Genomic DNA, 25,049 nt, shown 5'->3' on the forward strand with positions numbered 1-25,049 from the left:
ATTCTGTGGTGCATTTAGTAACTGTGATTTGGAACATCATCTTTTGCTTCCTTGTTGTAGCCAAGATCATTGAGAAATTTCTTCCCACATAAACAATATAGAAGATGGGAACTTCAAACTACTATAGAAAATAATTCTGTTTACATTCAGTGCTTTGTGCTATACTCACATAATTACTTTTTGTATTACTAATAGAATAATAACAACTTAACATCTATTATTTTGTAATTTATGCTGGAAATACCTACAAGTCATTGTGTATGGTTTCTTCATTCAAACCACAAAGTATAATAATGCACAGATCTTATTGTATAGATGAGAAAAGGGGAAGCCAACCCAAGGACAAGTTAACAACAAGTGAACTAAAATCAATGCAGAGAAGGGCATAGGATGTCTAGTGGGCTTAATCAAGGGCAATGAGCAGCACGGAATTACTAAACCCGAATGAGGGCTGAACATGATGGTGGGACAAGAGGAAAGTAAAAGAAATAGAGGGAAAAACCAGGAGGCAAAGAGCATATATAGAGGTCTAAATAAAGGTATGTACATATTTAAATATATTTATATAGAGAGAGGGGAATAGAACTATGTACTCATATCTATATGTTAAGAATTAAGGTTGCAGATGGACACTAGGCCTCGACTCAAGCACTCCCTCAATACAAGAACACCTTGTTCTAATAATCAGGCATTCTCTGATGCTCACCTTCCGGACACAATCGCTGAAGACAAAATGGGTGCAAAAGCAAATGTGGTGAAGAAAGCGGATATTGTCCAGCTATCAAAAGATATAGTGTCTGGGGTCTTAAAGGCTTGAAGATAAACAAGCAGCCATTTAGCTGAGAAGCAACAGAGCTCACATGGGAGAATCACACTAGCCTGTGTGATCATGAGGTGTCAATGGGATCGGGTATCAGGCATCTAAGACCCAGAACAAAATCATACCCAATGTGAATGGGGGGAGGGAGCATGGAGTGGAGACCCAATGCCCATCTGTAGACAATTGGACATCACCTCACAAAGGGGTCACAGGGAAGAGATGAGCAATCAGGGTACAGTATAGCACCAATGAAACACAACTTTCCTCTAGTTCTTTGGTGCTTCCTTCACCCCACTACCATGACTTCAATTCTGCCTTACAAATCAGATTAGACCAGAGCACACACACTGCTACAGATAAGAGCCCGCAGCACAGGGAATCCAGGATAGATAAACCCCTCAGGCCAACTAGGAGAATAGAGATACCAGGAGGATTAGGGGAGAGTGGGGGAGAAAGAGGGAATGGATCACAAGAAACAATTTATATCCCCCTCCCAGGGGGACAAACAGTGGAAAAGTGGGTGAGGGGCGACAGAGGACAATGCAATATATGACAATAACAATTTATAACTTAACAAGCATTCGTAAGGGAAGAAGGGAGGGCAGAAGAGGGAGGGGGAAGAAATGGGGAGCTGATACCAAGGGCTCAAGTGGGAAGAATATGTTTTGAAAATGATGATGGCAGCATGTGCCATCACAATGGATGAATGTATGGATTGTGGTAAGAGATGTAAGAGCCCCCGATAAATTTAATTTTAAAAAAGAATATTTGTAATGTGGCACTTAGCTAAAGTCATATACCTACAAAGTAACTCACTTAGGTTTCAGTTTCATCTGAATCGAAATATCAATGCATGTGTTTGATTAATCACACTACTAGAACTCCTGCCCTACATTCAATTAATAGTTTTTTTTTATTTGAACACCTCATATGACCAGTCACTGTGCAAACCTGTAGGCTTCAGATGAAGTTAATGCTAAAAGCTAATATTTCCCCCAATTTGTATTATTTTCAAGTGAGCATAAGTCACTTCTAGAAAGTCTGTCTAATAATTTCTTTCTATTCCCAAATAAGATTCTTCAAATGTTATGGACAGAACTGTGTCATCCCCAAATATGTTCCATAAATTCTATGCTTCGTGCTTGTGGTTATAATCTCATTTGGGAATAGGCGGTCTATGTCATGCTAATGAGGCAGGATGGGTGCACGTTGCATATTGGGTCAATTTTTTCTAGCTATAAGAAGAGTTTAAATGTCAGCTAGCAAGTAGAGATGGAGTAAGATCTCTGTTAAGAAGCAGCATGCGAAGGAACCAGGAAGGAGAAGGTAACGAGGCCAGGACTTTGCTTCAGAAGTAACAGAGACCTAAGGACTGCTCCGAGAGTCAGTGCCCTCAATTCGGGTAGAGAACCTCCTAACTGTGAGGCAATAACGTTCCGTTACTAAAGCCATCCATGTGTGGCATTTCTGCTATAGCAGGACCAGGTGACTAGGACTATCTTCAACTTTCTCCTGATGACTGAAAGCCAGTTTATATTTCTAGATTTTTCTGGTTTATAGGCATTCCAGAGATACATAATAGAACCCCAACTGGAGTTCTACTCTGGTGCCTAATTATGGGTGATGCAAGATGTCACAAAAATCAAAAGCTGTTCCTCTTCAGAAAAAGTGAATAATATTGGTTAAATAAAATAAATAATACTCAAAGATGAGTATGTCAGTATTTCACTATCCAAAAAGTAGACACTTGCTAGCCTTCAAACATTGTACAAACCACATTGTTTATCTGACTCCTAGAATAATATGGTTATCAAATTTCTTGTCATATGCTACATTAGTGAGAACAGCACAAGATATGGTGTCTGACGAAGTGGATGTGGATTCGTCAGTGAAGGGTTCATTAGACATGTCAGTAAAGCAATTTCCACAAGCGTGGGCTCTGGACATCAGTGCAGCACCTGCCTACCTAGGGTCACTGCTACGTTCACATCAAAGAAGGTCATAAAGGGGAAATCTAGAAACTAGTACAAGGTACCACTGAGCGAAAATGTCAGACCTGATTCATTCTCTTCTTGAATTCTTTGCTTAGTCACAGACCCAGAAGAGACAAACCTCATTCTAACTGATCAGCTTTCTTTTATTTTACTTTTATCAGGACTAAGTACTTTTTTTTGGTCTTTATATGCATATGGCAATGAAAGTTGTAAAATTTGTATATATTTTTCTTGTACATTTGACTGCTGGCTGTCTCACTGAAAGATTATATGTGTAAAATAATTTTAAGACTTTATATTATTAGATGATTAATGAGCTCAATAAATATTGTTTCTATTGGGATAAATTCATGAGTATACAGAGAAAAAATTCAATACAAAATATTTTTAAGCATTTCAGAAAATATCAGATAAGTTTGGACTCACTGCAAACTACCTACCATCTGCATAGCTGAGACATCAAAGCCTGCATCTCGAATAGCCATGAGGATTTTTCCCAGCAGTCCTGTAAATACAGAACAAAGGTGTGCAAAAATACAAGATTTATAAGGCGTTTTGTCTCATATGTATACATTTTCCTATAAGAAGGTACTTTGCTTCATACGCTATAAGACGAAATCCCTGACATTGGGAATTACACTTACACTTTTAGTCACCATTGTATGAAGTGCTTCAAGCATACCTGCAATAGCCTGAGAACAATGCAAAACACTTTCAAAATATTCTTTACGTCATTAAGGACTAGTGAGCTAGTCAAGATAAAAACGCAAACAACTAAAAAAGGGTGAGCAACGTGAGAAACTTAACCATGGTCACTGAATCACACATGCTAAGCATGTTGGAAAGGCAAATAATGTTATATATTTACATACCACACACAAAAAGAACAATAACATTAAAAGGAAAAATGGACAAAGAGCTAGATAAAGAAGGAGCTTAAAGGAGGAATGTAAAGAAGACAAATCAAATTAATACTGAAGAGGTCAACCAAAGCTTTAAGGAGAAATAGGGGCATGAAGCAGGTCTCAAAGCCTGTCGAGAGCCAGGCTAAAGAAGGGGCAGGGATTCCGAGAAGAGGAAACTGGGAAATTATGAGCATGGTCACATGGCAGTTAGAAGGAAAAGAGGGGGAAAGGCTAAAAAGGAAAGGGTTAGATCCAAACTGATAAACAAATGGGTCTTTACAGCACTTGGGTTTTGTTTTGTTTTTTTTTATAATGGGGCCTAGGACTGATTTTTAAGGTCATCAGTTTCCTATAAAAATTTCCTAATATTCTTCCATTTTTTAAAACACATTAATATTTTATTATACATAAACAGAGTCATCCAAATGTTTACCTAACCCAAACCCAAAACAATCCCATTGCCATTGCGCCAATTCCAACTTACATCAACCCAATGAAGGATTTCTGGGGCGGTAAATCTTTGTGGGAGCAGATAGCCTCTCACCTTTCTCCCATAGAGGGGCTGGTGTGTTTGAAGTGTCAGCCACAGTAGTCCAACTCTTACCCAATAGCTACACAGGGCTTCTCTATGCTCACCTAGTGACCCTAAATGACCAAGCAGTATCAACACCTGAATGTGCATTTAGTACAGGCAATCCCCAGATTAAAAATGGGTTGTTCCTAAATCTGTCTTTAAGTAAAATCTGCACATTCCATCCAACAATCAGGTATAGAGTTTAAGCCTGATGTCAGTTAGTCAAATGTAATAGTAAATGCATTTAAAAACTCAACATTTCCTGATGCACTCAAATATCTCTAACATAATAAAACAGTAAGAATAACAATTAATAAGGAGCCCTGGTGGCAATATCAGGTAAGCATGGACTGCTGACCTCAAGGCCAGTAGTTTAAACTCACTAGTTGTACCTCAGGGGACAGGTGAGGACGCTTGCTTCCTTCCATAAAGGTTTATAGCCATAGAAGCCCTCCCCTCTACAGTACAGGGGCTCCATGAGCTGGAATAGATTTAATGACAATGGATAAAAAAAGTAATGTTTTGATGTTCTCCTTTCTTATTACAAATCACTGTACCTCAAAATTTTAATATTATAGGTTTTACACAGATTGGTTCATAATTAAGGGTTATAGTGACATCATAACATGGGGACTGCTTGCATATTTCTGCATATTTAAATAGTAGTGCTATTTTAATTGTGGCCAGCAGAGGAAGGAGAAAAATCACAGAAATGGTTCTATTTCTCAAATGATGTATTTGTACCAAGCAAAGATCAAATGATATCACAGTGGGCTGCAGATATAACGATTTCAAAGAGAGAAAGTGGTTGGTTATCGAGTCTTCGCATTAGAACAGAGTCACACCTACCATAGCAGTCTTTACTATATAATTCTTATTGGCATCTTTTGTTACATTTATGTTGTTAATTCAAATTTTATCATTTTTATAGTTTGGTTTACAGTTAATTTATAAATCGGCAGAAATCATTATTTTAGCAGTTCTACATGATCCTATCACATGCTGCAGTTAAAAAAAACTAACAAAAATCTAAGAAAAAATATAAAATCAAAACCAGAGGGAAAATTGAAAACAAATAGTAAAATAGTAGATATCAATACTTGTATAGATATGCTGATAAACAAAAATTCTATTAAAAAGGAAGTATTTCAAATGGATGAAAAAAACCCCTAAGGGATCAGAATATGTCAACAAAATCTTGCATTTTATTAATGCAAGTAGAGGTGTATAACAATAAAATAGGGGGTTGGTCCTTTTCAGTTGCCCCTCCCCTGGATGTAAGGATAAGCCAACTCCAAAGCAGGGAAAGGCAGAAACCTAGGGCCCTCCAGGAAGAAGGGGAGTATGTTCAAGATCTCTGCATGAAGTGGCAGAAGCCAAGACCAGAGGCAACAGCGGCTCTGGCACAGAAACTGAGACAGCGCTAAGGAGCCAAGCAGAGACCAGACCCTAAGGCAAAGAGACCGAGAGAACAGAGGCGCAGCGCTGAGACTTTAAGACTGAGGCGGAGCAGGACGCTGGCTTCCTATCATGGCGGCAGAGGCCCAGTGACTATGTGGCTGAGATGCTGAGGCTGGAAGAGAGACTTGGCTGCTGGCTGAAGAAAGGTATTGCTAGGGTCCAACGACTGTATGTTTAATTCTTCTGATTCTGGCTTGTGGTAACCTGTTATCTTCCCTAATAAACCCCCCTGATCTTGACTATTGTCTATGAATCCTGCATGGCCATTATGATGGATCATCAAACCCAGCAAAGAAGCAGAATACTGTGGAGGAACCGTTGGTGTTAGACCAGGTGAAGAGAGACTGAAAGGTGGAAGCATGTCTGACATCTGTTGCAATCCACCTCGGGCTAGTGTGGAGACAGATTCGCCTTCTCCCTGGCAGCCAGAGGATGTCAGCTGTGGCTGGACGAAACAAAGTGTCAACAACCACACGTCCCTAACTGTGTGCTAGAAAGTGGTCAGAACAAATGAAAAGCACTACATAAATGAAGCACATGTATGAAAAAAGAAACCCCATGCCATGCAGAACGAAGTTCAAACGGGCTAAACAAAGCAGACTGCTTGCTTTATATGGCTGGTGCTTGCACAGCTAATTTGCTTTCAGTGGTGTGATTATGAACCCATGAAGACAACCTCCTATGGTTTTTGAATGCCAAATCATCTGTACATTTCCACTCCCAGTAATTTAGTTCATATCCTTATGCCTTGTATCTGGACTAAGGAGTCCTGGGACCTGCCAGAGGTTCAGGCTGGATTCAGAAGAGGATGTGGAACAAAGGATGTCCTTGCTGACGTCAGATGGATCTTGGCTCAAAGCAGAGCGTACCAGAAGGATCTTTACTTGTGTTTCATTGACTATGCAAAGGCATTCGACTGTGTGAGCCATAATAAACTGTGGACAACCTTGAGAAGAATGGGAATTTCAGAACACTTCATTGTGCTTATTTGGTACTTCTTCCCCACTCCCATTCTCTGCTATTTGGTCCCACGAGCCATTTCATTAGGAAACGATGTGAACTGATGACCAAAGTCGCCTGACCTAAACAGGCCAATCACAGTAACCAGCTTTATAGGATTGAACACACATAGTAATCGGCACAAACTTATCAGAATCCTTACTTAGGAAATCATATAAATATATATTACAGAACTAGGGGGCAGAAGGAACACTTTTTCCACTAAGCTGCCCTCCTTTACCCCAAAACCAAACCCACTGCCAGCAAGTCAATTCTAACTCAGAGACCTATAAAGTTTCCAAGACTATATTTTTCTGGGAGCAGACACTTCTTCCTCCCATAAAGCAGATGGTGGGTTTGAACCTCCCGCCTTTTGATTAGTAGCCCAATGCCTACCCCATGTGGCCACCAAGTCTTCTTTCCTTTCTCCCTGGTGCTAGGAAATAGCTCATTTAAGAGCATGAAGCTGACAGGCAAGAGGAACAAAGATGAGAGCCAGAAAGAATGGGAATGTGGACCAAGTTTCTACAGTCATCCCACTCTGCCTTTCTTCCAGGAGTCTGATTAAGTGAGACAATCTTAGGAAGCTCAAGTTAGAATTCCTATTGCTTTCACCACTATGACTTCATTAAACCACCTCATTTATAAAGGAAGTGATACATTGCACCCTGGGAAGGGAAGGTTCTGATAGGAAGGGTGGAAACAATAATAAAAACTTCATTCTAAAAGATGTGTTATTCACATGTGTACAGATTTGGATAAAAGAAGAACTGTAAACACCAAGTAATTATCCAGGTGGGGGGGGTTAGATAAGAGACAAATGATCAATAGAAAACTATGATTTGGAGAAGATCCTGTCTTCTGTCTATAAAATTAACAAGTTGACCATGGTTGGGAAATATACGAGGTGAAATTGGCAGGAGAATACGTAGAATGGGACATTCAAGGTCAAATAGTAGTTTTAATAATAGTTGACCTAATCACTTAACTAAAAACAGGTTTGTACCAAATGAGATAAAATCACAAGGTAACCGAGTAAAACAAGCAGTATAATAACTGGTATTTATAAAAAAGAAAGAGTCTGGGTTTTTTGTTGGTGGTAGCTTTTTTTTTTTTTTTTTTGTCTAGTTCAAATCTGAGAACATAGCATGGCTTATACCACTTAAAGGGAAAGCACCTAGTATCAGGGTTAAGACCTAGCATGGATATACAGGTGCCAGACAAGGTAGCCCAGGTCACACAAATGGTAAGTACAGTACAGTAAGCACAGTGCGGGTACAGTGATGAACCAATCATGTATGGTTCCATGCAGGAATATGGAGGCAGCAACAGTATGAGAGCCCCAGAGGCTGGTGCCCAGATGGCACCAAGACAAAACTATGAAAACCCAGCTGGAATCTGAAGTGGAAACCAGAAAGCTGATCTTTGGTTTTGGTTTTAAATATATTCAACTACATACATTTGATTAAAAGCGCGCACGTGTGTGAGAATTCATTGCATCTGGTCAGTGTAAGTAAATCACTGTTAACAGATTAGTCTTGATTTGTCTTTGCTACCTATCATCATCCCTGTGAGGAGGGATACTCAGACGGAAAGGCAGGGACATCCATCGCATTGGCAATACTTAAGAGTCGAATTGGGATTCAAAGTTCATAGCTGAAAACGAGTAGTTTTTTCTTTTCCTGCCAAGAAGGGATGGACCCTCCCACAGTGCATTCTGTAGAGAGGAAGATTATCAACAGTGCCTAGCTCTTTGTCCAGGAGCTGGGTGCTTCAATTCATTCTGCAGGCAAAGAGGCAGGGATGGAGAGTTTCTGGCTTCAGAAGGCCTCTCCTAGAGCTTTCTCAGCGGGAGATCTCCAACTGAGCCACCGAGAAGGATTTGAATGATTGTGTTCTCAATGTACCCACAGACAGTATGTAACTAGTACTTTTCCAGATGCAAAGGACAGTGAGAAACTGTCTCCCATTCAACAGATGCTTTACAGCAAGGATTTGCAAACTAAGGTTTATGGGCCAAATCCAGTCTGCCACCTGTTTTGATGAGTGGTTTGACTGGAACACACAGCCATGCCCATTTGTCTACATGTTGACTTTGGCTACTATGGTGGTACTAGAACAGAGTGGAAGCAGGATAGCTACAGCACAGACCGGATGAGCCACAGAGCCCAGGAAACGCCCTAGCTAGCCCTTTAGGGAACATAGTTGCCACCTGTGCTTTCAGGCACCAGGGTTTAATTCTCTCAGTGAATCCCAATTGTAGGAGGTGTCCTCAAATTGCCCTCAAGTCAATTCTGACTCGTTATAAGCGCCTGTATTTCACAGCAGAACTGTGCTCCAGAGTTTCCATGACTGTGACCATTGGGGAGCACACTGCCAAGGCTTTCTTAGGAGGCACCCTGGGTAGGCTCACGCCACAAACTTTGCAGTTAGTAGTCGAGCGTGTAACCATTTGCACCAGCCAGGCATTCCTTCCCCAAGCTAAGGTCTATAAAAAAAGGCACAGTAATTTCAGGGAAATAAAATATGACATAGGAATGCAAGAGAAATGTGTATCTTTGGAATAGGTTTACTGTAGGAAAAAAATTAAAAACCCGAAAAGTTTTGCTCTATGTTGCCAATAAAGCTTAAGAAACGTGACTCTCTAAAGCAATAAATATATCAGAAAAAATATTACAACCAAGCTGGCTTGGATGTGAGATAAGAAAAAAAAAGCAGAATAAGATACGGAGAAGTTACAGTGCGACAAAGCAGAAGAAGGAAAGGCTCCATCCATATTCTGGTGGCGGGTGTACTATAAATCCAAGATTTTGTGTGCCCACGCACCCTCATAAGACAAGTCAGCCATCCAGAGAGAGAGAGAACACAGACATACAGCGTTATATATTCTGCCCACGATGAAAGATTAAGTCAGTGGCTAAGATCGGGTCCATGAAAGCCTACGGGAAAGGACACTGTTCATGACTGGATGGAGTGCAAGTGTCCTTGTGTGCCTCACAGCTGCTGCTTGGAGAAAAACATTTTACAGTTCATTTTTGTTTTGCGCTAAAATTTAATGAGACCTTAGAGAACAAATAGCAAGATATTTCCTCCAAATATTCCAGGGGTAGCACAACTTAGCAGCTAAGATAATAGATCTTCACAGATTTCCTGGGTTCAAATCCCAGACCCATCCCTTCCCTTACAGATGTGACCTACAGGAAATACTTAGCTCTTTATGGTCTTAGTCCCTCTCCTCATCAGTGAAAAGGGGATGGCACTAAGCCCATCCTGTTGCTATGAGATGAGCTGAGTCCTTACAGGGACCATTCAAAGCAAGCAGCACACAGCAGCGTTCAGTGCTGGTAGTCAGTAATATCAGCGCCAGGGATCATCTTAAATGGGCTAGGTTGAATTCAGATGATTTTGTAGCTCCGCTCACAAAATTAGCATGACCAATTTTTAGCCAACCTGTTACAATGCAAAAATTTTCTGTTCTCCTCTTTCATAAGAAACATTGTGCAGCCAAGACATCTGAAGGAGGTTGAAGCTAATGCCAAAGTCAAACCTACACATAAACATTGTGGCAGTGACAGTCCCACACTGGACACGTGTTAGCACAGGTGTCCTTCACTGGTTACACCGTGAGATGAGTCCACACCTGCACTTCTACTCAGCAACACAAAAGCAACTTTTTTTCTCAATTAAACACATTTATTTCACAATGCAGTTTTACACAATGCGAAGAGTACTTTTCTTCCTATTTTACAGGAGAGCTTGAAACAATATGGACTTTGAATCAATAGTCATCCCAGAACACGGCCAAATCTAACCTAAACAGATAGAAGCATGACAAGTTGTTCAAAGTTTAAAGGCTTAATGGCAATAATCGAAGGAGGCAGAGAGTTAGGTTTACTTTACATAACTGACTGGAAAATACATTCAAAACACAGCCGGCACACTTTAATACGGCCTCATGCGCCCAGAGGGAGGGGGCGCCCGGTTGGGAGGGGTGATTGCTATGTCCAGATAATCCCCTATTTGGAACTTCTGTGAGTGAAGGGTCATGGAATCTTAGTTCCCCTTCCTGCCTGACACAGTGCTGCTAATTTCCTTGACTCGATAGCCAGGTCTCTTCAGATCTGTAAAAACAATCGCAAAATTGAAGTGCGTGCCCTTCTTTCTAGCTTCTGGGTAAGCTTCCTTTACTAAACTTGTCAGTTCCTTCAAGGGTGAATTCATCCAAGTGTACATCTGCAGCTCGCTGGACGGCACGTTTCCGCGGGAGAACTCGTCCATTCCATGGTGGCGGCTGTTATTGATGGTGAGAGCAGCAGCAGCAGCAGCAGCAGCAGCAGCAGCAGCAGCAGCAGCAGCAGCAGCAGCAGCAGCAGCAGCAGCAGCAGCAGCAGCAGCAGCAGCAGCAGCAGCAGCAGCAGCAGCAGCAGCGGGCACGTCTTCTCCGGGTCGATCGACTTCTCCTGCTCCTTCTTAATTTCCTCTTGGGTGACGCGCGACTTCCTCCTCAGGCCCAAGATGCTCGTTCTGAACTCCAACCTCCTCCGCCAGGAGCATGAGAACCCAGTCTCACTCTTGATCTATACAGCAAACTGAAATAATCTGTTACCCTCCAAAATAATGTATTCTATAAAGTTACATACTGAGGGTCTATCAAAAAGTTCATGGAAAATTGAATTAAATAATAGAATTTTTCCATGAACTTTTGGAAGTCACCTCATATTATATGATTTCATTGATATTATTCTTTTTTTATATTACATTCTTAAACACCATTACAGAGATTGAAAAAAGATGAGTAAATTTCAGCAGTTAAGGAAGGGTTGGGAGGGAACTGGGTGTGACTATGAAAGAATGATAAGGTTCTTGTGATGACATAAATGTTCTGCATCTTAATTTTATCAGTGTAAATAACCTGGTTATGGTAGTATGCGATAGTTCTGAATATGTTGCCATTAGAGAAAAGTATGTTAAAAAATGCATGGCATCTTTCTATATCATTTCTTACAACTGACAATTCTCTCAAAAGGTTTCATTTAAAGATCTAACCATTAGCCTCTCCCTATCTGGAGCAAAGCGTGGAGAAAAGCAAAGGCACATGGACACATTGGGAGCATAAGGCTAATGGATCACCTGAAACCCAGCCTCCAGGACCCTGAGACCAGAGGAGCCAGATGGTGCCCGGCTATTATTGCTGACTGCTCTAAAAGGGAAAACAACCGGAAATCCTAGATAGAGTGGAAGAAAAGCGCAAACCAAATGTCAAAATCATACAATCCAATTAGTCTAATTGAGACTGGTGGAATCCCCGAGACAACGGAACAAAAGCATCCGTGAAGCCTGGAACTGAATTCATAGCCCCTCACTCCCACTCAGCTTTCAGCCGAACAATCGACAGGCCGATACAGTGAAACATAACACAAAGGAAGTACATGCTCCTTAGAACCATCAGTCATATGGCACCGGAGGGGCAGCACTGACCTGGGGATAAAATGCCGAAGGAAGGAAGGAAGGAAGAAGATGGTTAAACGAAAACAGTAAGCGCAAGGAGGAGGTGCTGGTGTTCCATTGTGGGGATGGCAATCGGCGTGCTGAAGCAAAAAGTTCAAAAACTGTTGAGTGAAAAACCGATTTACGCTGTAAACTTTCATCCAAATAACAATTTAACGCTATTTAAAATGTTTAATTTCAGAGGTAAGATTACAGCTATTTCTTTTCTTTTTCTTATTTGTATAAATGAGTGTCACTATGTTTGCTAACTCTAAAAATGGAAAGAAACTGTATTTGGCAATATATTGTACATTCACAACCTTATAGTAAGTACTAAAGAACCCAGTGCTAGATCCTCACAATGTAATTATATTCTTTGTGGTAGGTGGGGCAGAACATTGGGAATATCTTTTTCTTATCAATGTGCTCAGCATTTATATTACATGCATGAAGAGCTCATCTGTTACCTAACTTTATGCTGTAAAGATTGTCTGTTGATGTGATCAATTTTTGATTGTGTATAGATAATAATAAGACCATCACTATGATGTTGATATACTGATGTTATCATAAATTCATCTAACATTTAATTTTGTGCTTTTTGTGTCAGGCATGAGGCGAGGCCCTGGGGATGCAGTGCTGAAGGGAAGCGGACACAAGCTCTGCCCCGTGGAGTTCGTGATGTGTTGTTGTACTTAGGTGTCCTCAAGTTGGGTCTGTCTCATTGCAGTCCCGAGTGCAGAAGAATGAAACACCACCCAGTCATGGGCCATTCTCACAACTGGTCTTCGGTTTGAACCCATCGATGCAGCTACTATGTCAATCCACTTTCTCTAGGGTCCATTTTCTCCTTTTTGCTGTCCCTCCAATTTATCAGCATTATGTCCTTTTCTGAGGACTGGTTTCTCCTGACAGTATGTCCAAAGTACATGAAATGAAATCTTGTCGTTCTTTCTCTAAGGAGCATGCTGGCTGTCTTTCTTCCAACACAGATCGTTTCTTCTGTCGGCAGTCCATGGTGCTTTCAGTATTCATCAGCAGTACCACCACACACAAGTCCAGTGCATCGATTCTTCAGTCTTACTTATTCAGTGTCTAACTTCCACATGCATATGAGGTGCCTGAAAAGACCATGGCTTGGGGCAGGCTCTCCTTAATCCTCAAAGTCACATCCTTGCTTTTAAATGCTTTAAAAAGGTTTTGTGCAGATTTGCCTAATGCAACTGGTCTTTTAATCTCTTGACTGCAGCTTCCATGAACACGGATTATGGATCCAAGGAAGGCAAAATCCTTGGCAAAGTCAATCTGTCCTCCACTTATCATGACGTTACCTATTGGTCCAGTTGTGAGGATTTGGGCCCTTCTGACATTGAGTTACAATACATGCCGAAGGCTTCAGTGCGTGCCCTTCATCAGCAAGGACTTCAAGTCCTCCTCACTCACAGCAAAGTGTGTCACATGCACGGCAAGGTCCCAGCCCTAATGCTGCATTCTTCTTCAAACAATCCAGTTTTGGATTTGTTCAGCATCCAGAAAGAAAACACATGGTAAGAGGATACAACCCCGACACAAATCTTTCCTGATTCTAAACTATGGAACAGTTCCTTGGTTCTTCACACAGCTGCCATGCACAAGCTCTTCCTTCCTCTTAAGACTATCCACAGTCTGTTATGATCCCCCGAGCTGAACGCCTTGCTCAATGAAACAAAAGTCAGCATCTTTATGGTCCTTTCTGCTTTCAGCCAAGAGTCATTTTAAATCAGTAGTGAGATCCCTTGTCCCACATTCTCTTCTTAATCTGGATGGAACCTCTGGAAGCTCCCTGTCAATGTAATGCTCCATTGTTGGATGATCTTAAGACAAAATTGTACTTGCATGTGATATCGCTGATAAAATTCTATACTTGTTGCAGTCTACTGAGTCACCTTTCTTTGAAATGGGTACAAGTATAGGCTCTCTTTTAGCCGGTTGCCCAAGTAGCTCCCAAATTTCTTCCAAATTTCCTGGCATAGACAAATAAGTGCTTCCAGTACTTCATGGAAACAATTCAATGGGTATTCCATCAATTTTCTAGAGCCTTATTTTTAGTGAATGCTTTCAGTGCAGCTTGAATTTCTTCTTCCTTCAGTACTATTGGTTCTTGCTCATAAATACCTCCTGAAGAGGCAGAATGTCAACTAGTGCTTTTTGGTACATTGACTGGGTGTTCTCTCCATCTTCCTTGGATGCTTACTGCATCATTCAATATTTTTCCCAAAGAATATTTCAGCATTATATCTCAAGGCTTGACGTTTTTCTTGAGTTCTTTCATTTTAAGATATGCTGAGTATGTTCTTCCATTTTGGTTTTTCAACTCTAGTTCTCTGCACATTTCATTATAATCTATGACTTGGTTTTCTCAAACTGTCCTTTGAAATTTTCTGTTCAGCTCTTTGACATCATTTTCTTTCGTGTACCTTAGCTACTCTATGAGTAAGAGCAAGTTTCAGAGTCTCTTCTAATACCCATGCTGATCTTTTCTTTCTTGTCTTTTGAATGACCTTTTGCTTTCTTCATGAATGATGTTCTCGATATCCTCCCACAGTTTACAGGTCTTCTATCATTAGTGTTCATTTTATCATTTCTCTCTCTCTTTTTTCTTATTTCTCCTCTTGAGATGTGCTAGAATAGACTCAAAGGTCGTATTTTAGCTCCCATGGATGGGATTGTTTTCGTTTTCTACATCTTTATCCTGAACTTACATATGAGCTATTGATGGTCTGTTCCACAGTCAGCCACTGGCCTGGTGTAGCTGCTGTTATTGAGCTTCTCCATCGCTTCTTTCCTTATAGGTAGTCAATTTGATTTCCATGTATTCCATTTGAAGAAATCCATGTATATACTGTTTGTGTTGTTAACAAAAGGTATATTCTACAAACAAGTCGTTGGTCGTGCAAAATTCTATCATGTGATCTATCTATAGCTTTGTTTCTATCACAAACACCGTATTTTCCAACTACTGTTAACAAAAAGATAGTATTCTTCAAAGTTATGGCAAATTTGGTTTTCATGGTAGAAAATAAATAACAGCAAAACCTGTATAAGATGGAAATATGTCAGAGAAGGAAAACTAAAATACTTTCCACTACTACGAGAAATAGAAAAATGTTAAGATTGTACCATATCAAAGGTGGAAAACTTTTAAGACCCAGAGAAGCAAGGCAGTCCATTGGGTGCTAGTTTTCACAGGTTCAAGAGTAGTTTCATTTGTCACAGCCTTTACATAAAAAATATAATTCTTCAGGACCAGGGGTGTGAGGGGCGATGCTGGGAGAGTGGAGGGTGAGTGGGTTAGAAAGGGGGAACCGATTACAAGATCTGCAAGTGAGCTTCTCCCTGGGGGATGGACAACAGAGAAGGGGGTGAAGGGTGATGCCGGATAGGGAAAGATATGAAAAAATAATAATCTATAAATTATCAAGGGCTCATGAGGGAGGGGGAGCAGGGAGGGAGGGGGAAAAAAGAGGACCTGATGCAAAGGGCTTAAGTGGACAGCAAATGCTTTGAGAATGATTAGGACAAGGAATGTACAGATGTGCTTTATATAACTGATGTACGTAAATGTATGGATTGTGGTAAGAGGTGCATGAGCCCCTAATAAAATGTTTTTTAAAATAATAAAATTCAATATGGTATATATATACACACACACACACACACACACACACACACACACACACACACACATATATATATATATATATATATATATATATATATATATATATATATATATATATACATACATATGAAGGGGGATGAGCAGAGTAGAGACCCAAGGCTCAAGTGTCGGCCACTGGAGATCCCCTCATAGAGGGGTTTAGGAGAGGAGATGGGTCAGTCAGGGTGCGAGGTAGTACTGATGAAGAACACAGCTTTCCCCTAGATCCTGGATGCTTCCTTCCCCCAACTACCATGATCCGAATTCTACCTTGCAGGACTGGATAAGGCAGAGGCTGTACACTGGTGCATATGGGGGCTGGAGGCACAGGGAATCCAGGGTGGATGATACCTTCAGGACCAAGGGTGTGAGGGGCGATGCTGGGAGAGTGGAGGGTGAGTGGGTTGGAAATGGGGAACTGATTACAAGGATCCACAAGTGACCTCCTCCCTGGGAGATGGACGGCAGAGAAGGGGGGGAAGGGAGACTCTGGATAGGGCAAGATATAACAAAATAACAATGTATAAATTACCAAGGGCACATGAGGGAGGGGGGAGAAGGGAGGGAGGGGAAAAAAAAAGAGGACCTGATGCAAAAGGCTTAAGTGGAGAGCAAATGCTTTGAGAATGATTGGGGCAGGGAATGTATGGATGTGCTTTATACAATTAATGTATGTATATGTATGGATTGTGATAAGAGTTGTATGAGCCCCTAATAAAATGTAAAAAAAAGGAAAAAAAAAGAAAATGATTAGGGCAAAGAATGTACAGATGTGCTTTATACAATTGATGTATGTATATGTATGGATTGTGATAAGAGTTGTATGAGCCCCTAATAAAATGTTTTTAAAAAATAATAAAATTAAACATAATTGATATTTAGCTAAAGATATCTATGTATTACATGTGCACGGATATGTGTACAGTTAAAAAATATAATTCTTGTGGTAAAAATGTAGTTTAGTGTTTAGATTGTTCCTGGAATCTTGATATTTTCCTTTGCAATTTCTATACCCATACTCTATACACTAATCGGTATACCCGAAATCAATTTCGAAGCCAAGGAGCGTATATTTTCTTTTTAAAATCATTTTATTGGGGGCTTGCAGAACTCTTATCAAGCACATTTGTACATTTGTTGTCATCATCATTCTCAAAACATTTGCTTTTTAGTTGAGCCCTTGGTATCAGTTCATTTTTTCCCCTCCTCCCCGGCCCCTCCCTCCCTCCCTCCCTCACAAACCCTTGATAATTTACAAATTATTATTTTGTCATGTCTTACACTGTCCGACATCTCCCTTCACCCACTTTTCTGTTGTCTGTCCCCCAGGGAGGGGGTTATATGAAGATCCTTGTGACCGGTTCCCCCTTTCTCCTACCTTCCCCTTATCCTCTTGCTATCACTACTTTCATTATTGGTCCTAAGGGGTTTATCTGTCCTGGATTCCCTGTGTTCCAGTTCTTATCTGTACCAGTGTACATCCTCTGGTCTAGCCAGATTTGTAAGGTAGCATTGGGCTCATGATAGTGGGGGTGGGGTGGGGAGAAGAAGCATTAAAGAACTAGAGGAAAGTTGTATGTTTCATTGTTGCCATACCACACCCTGACTGGCTCATCTCCTCCCGTGACCCTTCTGTAAGGGGATGTCCAATTGTCTACAGATGGGCTTTGGGTCTCCACACTCCCCCCATTCACAATGATGTGATATGCTGTATGATATATGATTTTTGTTCGTTGATACCTGATCCCATCAAAGCCTCATGAGCACACAGGTACCAAGGAGCTTATTCTATACAAGAGCATTAAAAAAAAATTGTGGACAAAATCTATGATATTGAATTCCATTTTCCCATAAACTTTTTTTTTCTGTAATCTTTTTCTTCCCTATTTTCCATTGCAAAGGTTTACAGAGCAAATCATCAGTTTTACAGTCAACAACAACAACTTGTCTATATTTTGGGTCAACTCATCCACTGCCTCCCAGTCTGTCCTGTTGCCATTCCTGCTTCTTTCCAATTCTCTGTCCTTGGTTAAATGCTGTTCTTTTAATCTTACATGCTAGAATATTCCAGCATGGAGTGAGTTAAGTTACAGATCTGAAGATTAACTAAGAGTCAGTCTTGAGGGTCTCACTGTTCTCTTTCAAATCAATAAGCCTGATTTCATGGAAAATTTTGAGTTCAGTTTCCTATTTTCCTTCCACTTCTAATGTGCTCCTTTTCAGAGACGTTGGTAATGACATCCAGGCACCATATAGTTCTTCTGGTCTCAGGGTTGTGGAGACTGATGTTTGCATGGTCCATTAGTGTACTGGATGAATTATTTCCATGTATCTCTCAATCGTCACCATTCTTCTTTCTTCTTAACAGGAAGAAACCAATCTTTGTACCTTAGATGACCACTCCCTAGCATTTAAGATTCCAATGCTACTTATCAAATTAGCATGTGAAGCACAGTCTTTGTGAAATATATTAGACCAGTTGGCCTTGGTGTCCCTAAAACATTACAGTCCCGATCTCACAGGTCTAGTGACATTCCATTGAGGTGTCTAAGAGGTTTTCACAATTTTCCTTCCTGTATGCACCATCACATTTGTGGATATACTGTAGCAAAGGTAAATATGCATATACAAATATCCTCTGTAGAAATATATATAATGCGTACACTCCAACCCTCCCCCTTTGGTTGAGCCTGAATGTCTATCCAAGCATCTACTCCTAGATCACCATTACTGCAATGCTGCTTCCACAAACTTAAAATACCTTTACCATGATTGCTAAGCCTACTTCTTGCAATTGGCAAGGTATAAGGAGAGAATAAAAACACATTTTTTAAAACCATGTATATGAGAATCAGTGTCCATAAAATGGAACCTTAGTTAGCAAAACTGAACTGTTAAGAAGCAGCAAAGCTGTTGCACAAGATAATTCACCATACATCATGCTACAGTCCACAATCCAAGTAGTAAATCTGGACTGTCTGAGATGAAACTCGGGGATCAGAAGACGTCAACAAAGTCTTGCATTTTATTAAGTTCAATCTAGGCAGGAAGAGTTTTAATGCCAATACATGTAAAATTTCATGAACTAAAAAAAAAGACAATTAAATTATATGCCTAACATTAATAGTCAAATTAAATCATATTGGAGAAATTTGATTTCTTTTCAATATTAAATCTAGAGAAATAAAATTAAAAGGTACCTTACTTTAAAAATAGAGCTAATGTATCTTTAAATTGTTATAAATGTAAGGCCAAATCAAAACTAGATATTATGAGAGTTTATGTTTCAATGCCAAACTAAAAAAGAAATAAGCATTAATAAATTCAAATAAGGAATTGAAAACTAATCCTAGCAAGCGTGAACAACAACTAACCTTAGGCATTAAAAACCAAGTGGAAAAACTTTCTGTCTCCTAGACAGCAATATATTAGTAGGTAATTCTAATTCACTGATGATCTTCCAGTAATTTTTTAATCATATGAAAAGGCAAACTGCCAGGGTTTGGGCTGCAATTATCTTTTGTACTTCCCTATCTTACAGCGAGAAAACATGTCGTGAACAACATTAAAGCAATTGTAGACAACAGTTAAGAATCGGCAGATTTGTTACAACCAAGAACTACGTGAGGGTACTTAAGACTTAAAGGATCGCAAGTCAATCCATAGGTGATAGTGAAATCCATTCTAGTAGTGAGCCAGCCTGCAAAAGGTTGACCTAGCATACCCAATGACATTTTGATGCTCCCGCTTTAAGACTGGGAACGATATCCTCCTACTCTGAAGGGAACCATGCCCTATGGTGTAGAAACACAGCTTTGGGACTGTCTAGTTAATTTGGTTTTTGGAGTGAGCATTCATAGAGATCTAAAATACACATTTTTCTTGGCCAATTTCCTAATAAGAACATTTAGAGTGTTTACAAGGTAGTAAAGAGTAACTAAGATAACATCTTCAAAGCTGCATCCCAGAACATAATGACTTACAATATTGAAATTAATCATAATGTAATTGAGTAGAAAATAATAAAGGTAAGGGAAAAATCCACACCAAAATAGAAAAACCTACAGAACTAAGATTTCTAAGAAAAGGCAGCCAAGGACTTCTGTTTACTCAGAAGAAAAAAAAAGTAGACAATATAACAAAATAAGACAGGGATACGAGCTTGGTTGAAACAGTATCAGTTCAAAACAAGACCTTACCATTGATCACACTATATGCAAAAATGAACTCAAGATGGATCAAAGACTTATATATAAAGCCTAGAACTATAGATCATCAAAGAAAAAATAGGGACAAACTTAAGGGCCCTAGTAACAAGGCATCAATACACTATCAAACATAATGAAAAACACCTACAGGAGACAAAATATAGGAGTGGGACCTCCTAAAATTACTACATTGATGCACATCAAAAGAGTTCATCAAAACAGTAAAATAAGGACCCACAGATTGGGTAAATTTTTTGGAAATGGTATATTGGAAAACGGTCTAAGCTCTCAAATCTATTGAACACTGCAATGTCTAAAAAAGAAAAACACTAATAATCCAATTTAACAGCTAGATTACATGAATAGCCAATTCAGCAAAGATGACATTGAGGCAGCCATATGAAGACTTGTTCAAGATCATTAGTTATAAGAGAAATGCAAACTATAACAATTATGAGATACCAGCACTGATAGCAAAACCATAAAAACACAAGTTTTATTGGTAGTAAACACAATGAAAGATGACTCAAAGGGGATTGGTAAGGCAATTCAAAACCAAAATCCATTAATTGTGAGAAAGAGTATTCCGATGGTAAGGCTCTCGCTATGATTGAAATGTCTGACTAAAATCTCCGTCAAACCCCTCCTTGTCCTAAGTGCCTCCGCTTTGTGCCCTTCTGCCATACAATACTGTACAGGACTGCCACTTCTGTGAATGTTTCCCATTGTACCTTTAACCTACATACAAGTCATTTGTATAGAAAATGCGGTTCTGCCCCTGCCCATCCTACTCTACTTATCGATAACCTGTGGTTAGAAATAGCAGATGTTAAAAGATACTCAACTTGAACAGGTTAAAAAACATTGTTTTAGCATGTGACTACCAGCTAAGCCAGTTTCTAAGAAGTGCTCTCCTTAAAACCCTCTCAATTGTACTTGAATTTTGCAAACCTTTCTTCTATCTGATTCAACTCAGGCTTAGAATAAGATGGTGATAAAGAGACAACAGTGAAACTTTTCTGCGTGGAAACCCTTTTCTCTCCGTGAATGCTTAGCACTTGCTATTGTAACCAAGCTATTGCAGCACCACACGCTTGGCTTTTGTGTTTCAGCAGACCTCAAGGGCTGCTTGACCCTGTTTTTCCTCATCTTGCAAAATGTCCTTTCCCCATACTCATCACGTTTTCATTTTAAAGAGCTACGGCTAGTTTTTCACCATGACAACTACAAGATGAACAACATAAATAAAGCTTTTCCGTACCTAAAGCTAGCTCTCTTGTTTGTCTCCTTAAAGTAACTGTAAGGAAAAGGGCCCTCAAAGCTAGTCTTCAGCAGAATTTTTTAATGAGCACTTTTTGCTTATTCCAGCTAGCTAAAGTCAGAGTGAAGAAGTTCTAAAACTAAGCATACTGGGTAACCAGTTGGGCTTCTAACCACACATTCAGCAGGCAGAAAATAACTAGTGAGCTAGCTGTCTGCTCCTGAAAAGATGAACAGCCTGTGATACAGGGCCAGTTCTCTGTCTCTGTAGCTGTGAGTCAGAATCGACTTGATGGCAGTGATAGTGGTGACTTGTTTTTGTTGTTCACGTTTTAAAAGAGTATTGTTTCTTCATTTGGTTTTAAATGGCTCTGATTTCCCTAACTATGGTGAAGCCTATGTTTGCATGGATAAACCAAAAAATCCACTGCCATCAAGTCAATTATTATGCATAGTGAACCTACATTGGATTTCCAGGGTTTTATACATTTTTTACAGAGATAGACAGCCTCATCTTTCTCCCACTGAGAAGCTGGTGGGTTTGAACTACCAACCTTACCAAGCACAGACAGGCTTAAAAATTGACAAGCCACAACATGGAATACAAATTACACAAATCCTGTTCCTTGTTGGCAGCACATACTATATGGAAGCACTGATCTCACAGCCATTGAGTCCATTCTGACTCATAGTGGCTAGAGGGCAGTCAAGAAATATTTCTAGGTTACACAATTAGAAAGTATATAAGCCATAGAGTAACAGTCCTTCTAAACTCTTGGCTCTCTTCAGTATACACTGAAATAGTCCTTGCTAGGCAGAGTAGGATTGAGCTCCTCTGTCATGCCTTTGTCTAGATTATTGTTTCTTCTAATTCAGAGTGATGCAGATAGACCTTTTGATTATACTACAGAGCATTAGGCTCTAAAGAGAGCTGAGCCTAAGGTTCCCAATTCAGGCATCACAGTTGCTAGGTACTGATGCACTGGCTGCCTAGCAACAGATGCTTCCTTATTCCAGTCAGGTGTGCTGAGCAAGCCCTGACTTCAAGAGATAAAAGACACAGTGACTTTCCATTGCTTTGTCATTGATCAAGAACTATAATCACACAATTAAGCCTGAAAACATCTAGTCAGTCCCCCTGCTTTCTCATAATACCATATTTAAACAATTAAAACTATCACTCATGTTTGAAATATCACCAAAAAGGAGACATCAGACAGGACCAAGATCATATCTCAAGAGGGGCTTCTTGACTGAGAATTTGAGGCACATTGCCAGAACTCGATACTTAGAATGTACGGGTTTTATTTTATGTAAGTTACACCTGAGTAAAGATGAGTTTCAAAAATGAAAGGTTAAATTTTAAAAGTAAGAAATAAAGTGAGACACTACATAACGAACAAAATGATATAAACCAGCTTTATTTTTATTCTCTAATTATTTTTATTTAATTTAAATTTTTAATGATTATTTTATTGGGGACTTGTACAGCTCTTATAACAATCCATATATACAGCCATTGTGTACAGCACATTTGTACATTTGTTGCCATCATTTACAAAACATTTTATTTCTACTTGAGCCATTGGTATCAGCTCATTTTTACCCTTTCTCCCCTACCCTCCCTTCCACAAGAGCCCATGATAATTTATAAATTATTTTTATTTTTTCATCTCTTACACTGACCAATGTCTCCCTTCACCCACTTTTCTGTTGTCTGTCTGGGAGGGGGTTATATGTAGATCATTGTGATCGGTTCCCCCTTTCTCCCCACACCTTTCCCTTACCCTCCTGATATTGCTAATCTCATTATTGGTCCTAAGGGGTTTATCTGCCCTGGATTCCATGTGATAAACAGACTTTATATACATAAAGATGAAGCATCGAGATTTACAAAGCAAAAGCAGTCAAATGTAAAAGAAACTGTTAACATACTGATAAGTAATTTTGTAAGAGCTCCCAATAAAATGATTCTTAAAAAATAATAAGTAATTTTAATGTGAAATGATGTAACAAAGCTTTTTTCAGAAGCTGATACACCAGCTAAAACACTAATAATAATTAGGCTACAGATTTGAATAACAGGTTTGAATTAATAGTTACTAGATAAAGAAAGAGTTATGGTAGCTAAATGGATTAAATATTGGACTGGTAAACACAAGGGCAGTGATTGAAAGCCACTAGTGCTCCATATGGGAAAGTAAGGCGGTCTGCTCCCGTACGCACTTACACTTTGAGAGACTAAAGGAGCAGCTATACTGCCACAGAATCAGCTCTATGGATGCTTGGGGTTTTTTTGTTTTTAATTTACTGTTTATCTAGAGAGAATGCTACCACAAACAAATCTCTTTTTCAAGAATGCATGAGAACTATTTTTAATTAACTATGTACTACATACAAAGGGAGTCCCTGGGCAGCAAAAACTGTCAACTCTATCTGGAGCAGGACAGGAGTAATTTTTCTAATTCTTATCTAAATGGTAAATATTTTCCCCTCAATTAAAATATTCCCCACTAAAAAACCCACTGTCACTGAGCCAATTGTGACTCATTCTGAGCGACCAGCCAGGGTAGGACCACTGGGTCTCTGAGACTGTAAATGTTGATGGTGTAGACGGCCTCATCTTTCTGCACCACCACAGTGCTGGTCAGCAGGCCACCGCTTACCCTGAGACACCACCAGGGCACCTTCTGTTAAAATAGTAAGTATTAAGATCACCCTTTAGATCACCGGTTCTCAACCCGTGGGTCACGACCCCTTTGGGGCTTGAACGAGTCTTTCACAGAGGTTACCCAATTCATAACAGTAGCAAAATTACAGTTATGAAGTAGCGATGAAAATAATTTTGTAGTTGGGGGAGTCATCACAACATGATGAACAATCTGAAAGGGTCATGGCATTAGGAAGGTTGAGCACCACTGCTTTGGACTCATTATTATAACTCCTTCTACCAGGAATGTCTTTCAACAGCTATCAACTGACTGCAATATTCATAGAATAGTGGAAACAATCCAGCCTTGGAATCAAATAGCTCTGGATTTCAGGACGCTTTCTGCTCCTTCTAATTCTTAGATCCACACCTGCAAAATGGGGTTAACCAACATACCTGAGTAACAGGGTTTTTGCAGGGTTTTAATGAAAATCCAGGTAGAAGCAACATGGTATAATGCAATAGAACGAAGACAGCTTTGGTGCAAATCCCAAGCCCACCACACAAGAGCATGTGTGACTTTGGGCAAGTTCCTTAACATTTGGCTGCTCAGTTTCCTCTTCTGGGACAACTGTCAATAGTATATGCCTTCTCTCCGTTTTGAGAATAACTCCTGTAAAGTACTTACCATGCCACAAAAACTGCAACTAGTAATAAGATACATTGTTGTATTGTTGTTTTTCTACATCTAGTTTTGCAAAACCCTTTCTAGCAGCCTCATGAACAAAATGTAAGGAAGTCTCTGTCCCATGTAAGTCATTACCACTGCCAATTCTGAGGAGTCTCACTTTTCTGAGCAGACGATTGGATGTTGGAACATATTATAAACAAAATTTTAATGGGAAAAAATTTAAAGCCTAATACACACCTACCTCTTCAGGGTTTGGTAGCATAGTAGTTATGTGTTGGGCTACTAACCACAGGTTAGTGG

The 25,049-nt window shown here is 39.8% G+C and overlaps 1 protein-coding gene and 1 pseudogene across 1 annotated transcript in view; both read right to left on the reverse strand.

Moving 5' to 3' along the window:
• The window catches only part of NME7 (NME/NM23 family member 7), a 297,332-nt gene that overhangs the window by 179,910 nt on the left and 92,373 nt on the right, over positions 1-25,049 (reverse strand). The window contains exon 8 of the mRNA XM_075564565.1: positions 3,255-3,319. Coding sequence (XP_075420680.1) covers positions 3,255-3,319 — 65 coding nt within the window. The remainder of the gene's footprint in view (positions 1-3,254; positions 3,320-25,049) is intronic.
• LOC142429347 (histone deacetylase complex subunit SAP18 pseudogene) lies at positions 10,577-11,307 on the reverse strand (annotated as a pseudogene).

The sequence above is a fragment of the Tenrec ecaudatus genome, chromosome 1, assembly GCF_050624435.1.
Source record: "Tenrec ecaudatus isolate mTenEca1 chromosome 1, mTenEca1.hap1, whole genome shotgun sequence".
NCBI classification, from domain to species: Eukaryota; Metazoa; Chordata; class Mammalia; order Afrosoricida; family Tenrecidae; genus Tenrec; species Tenrec ecaudatus.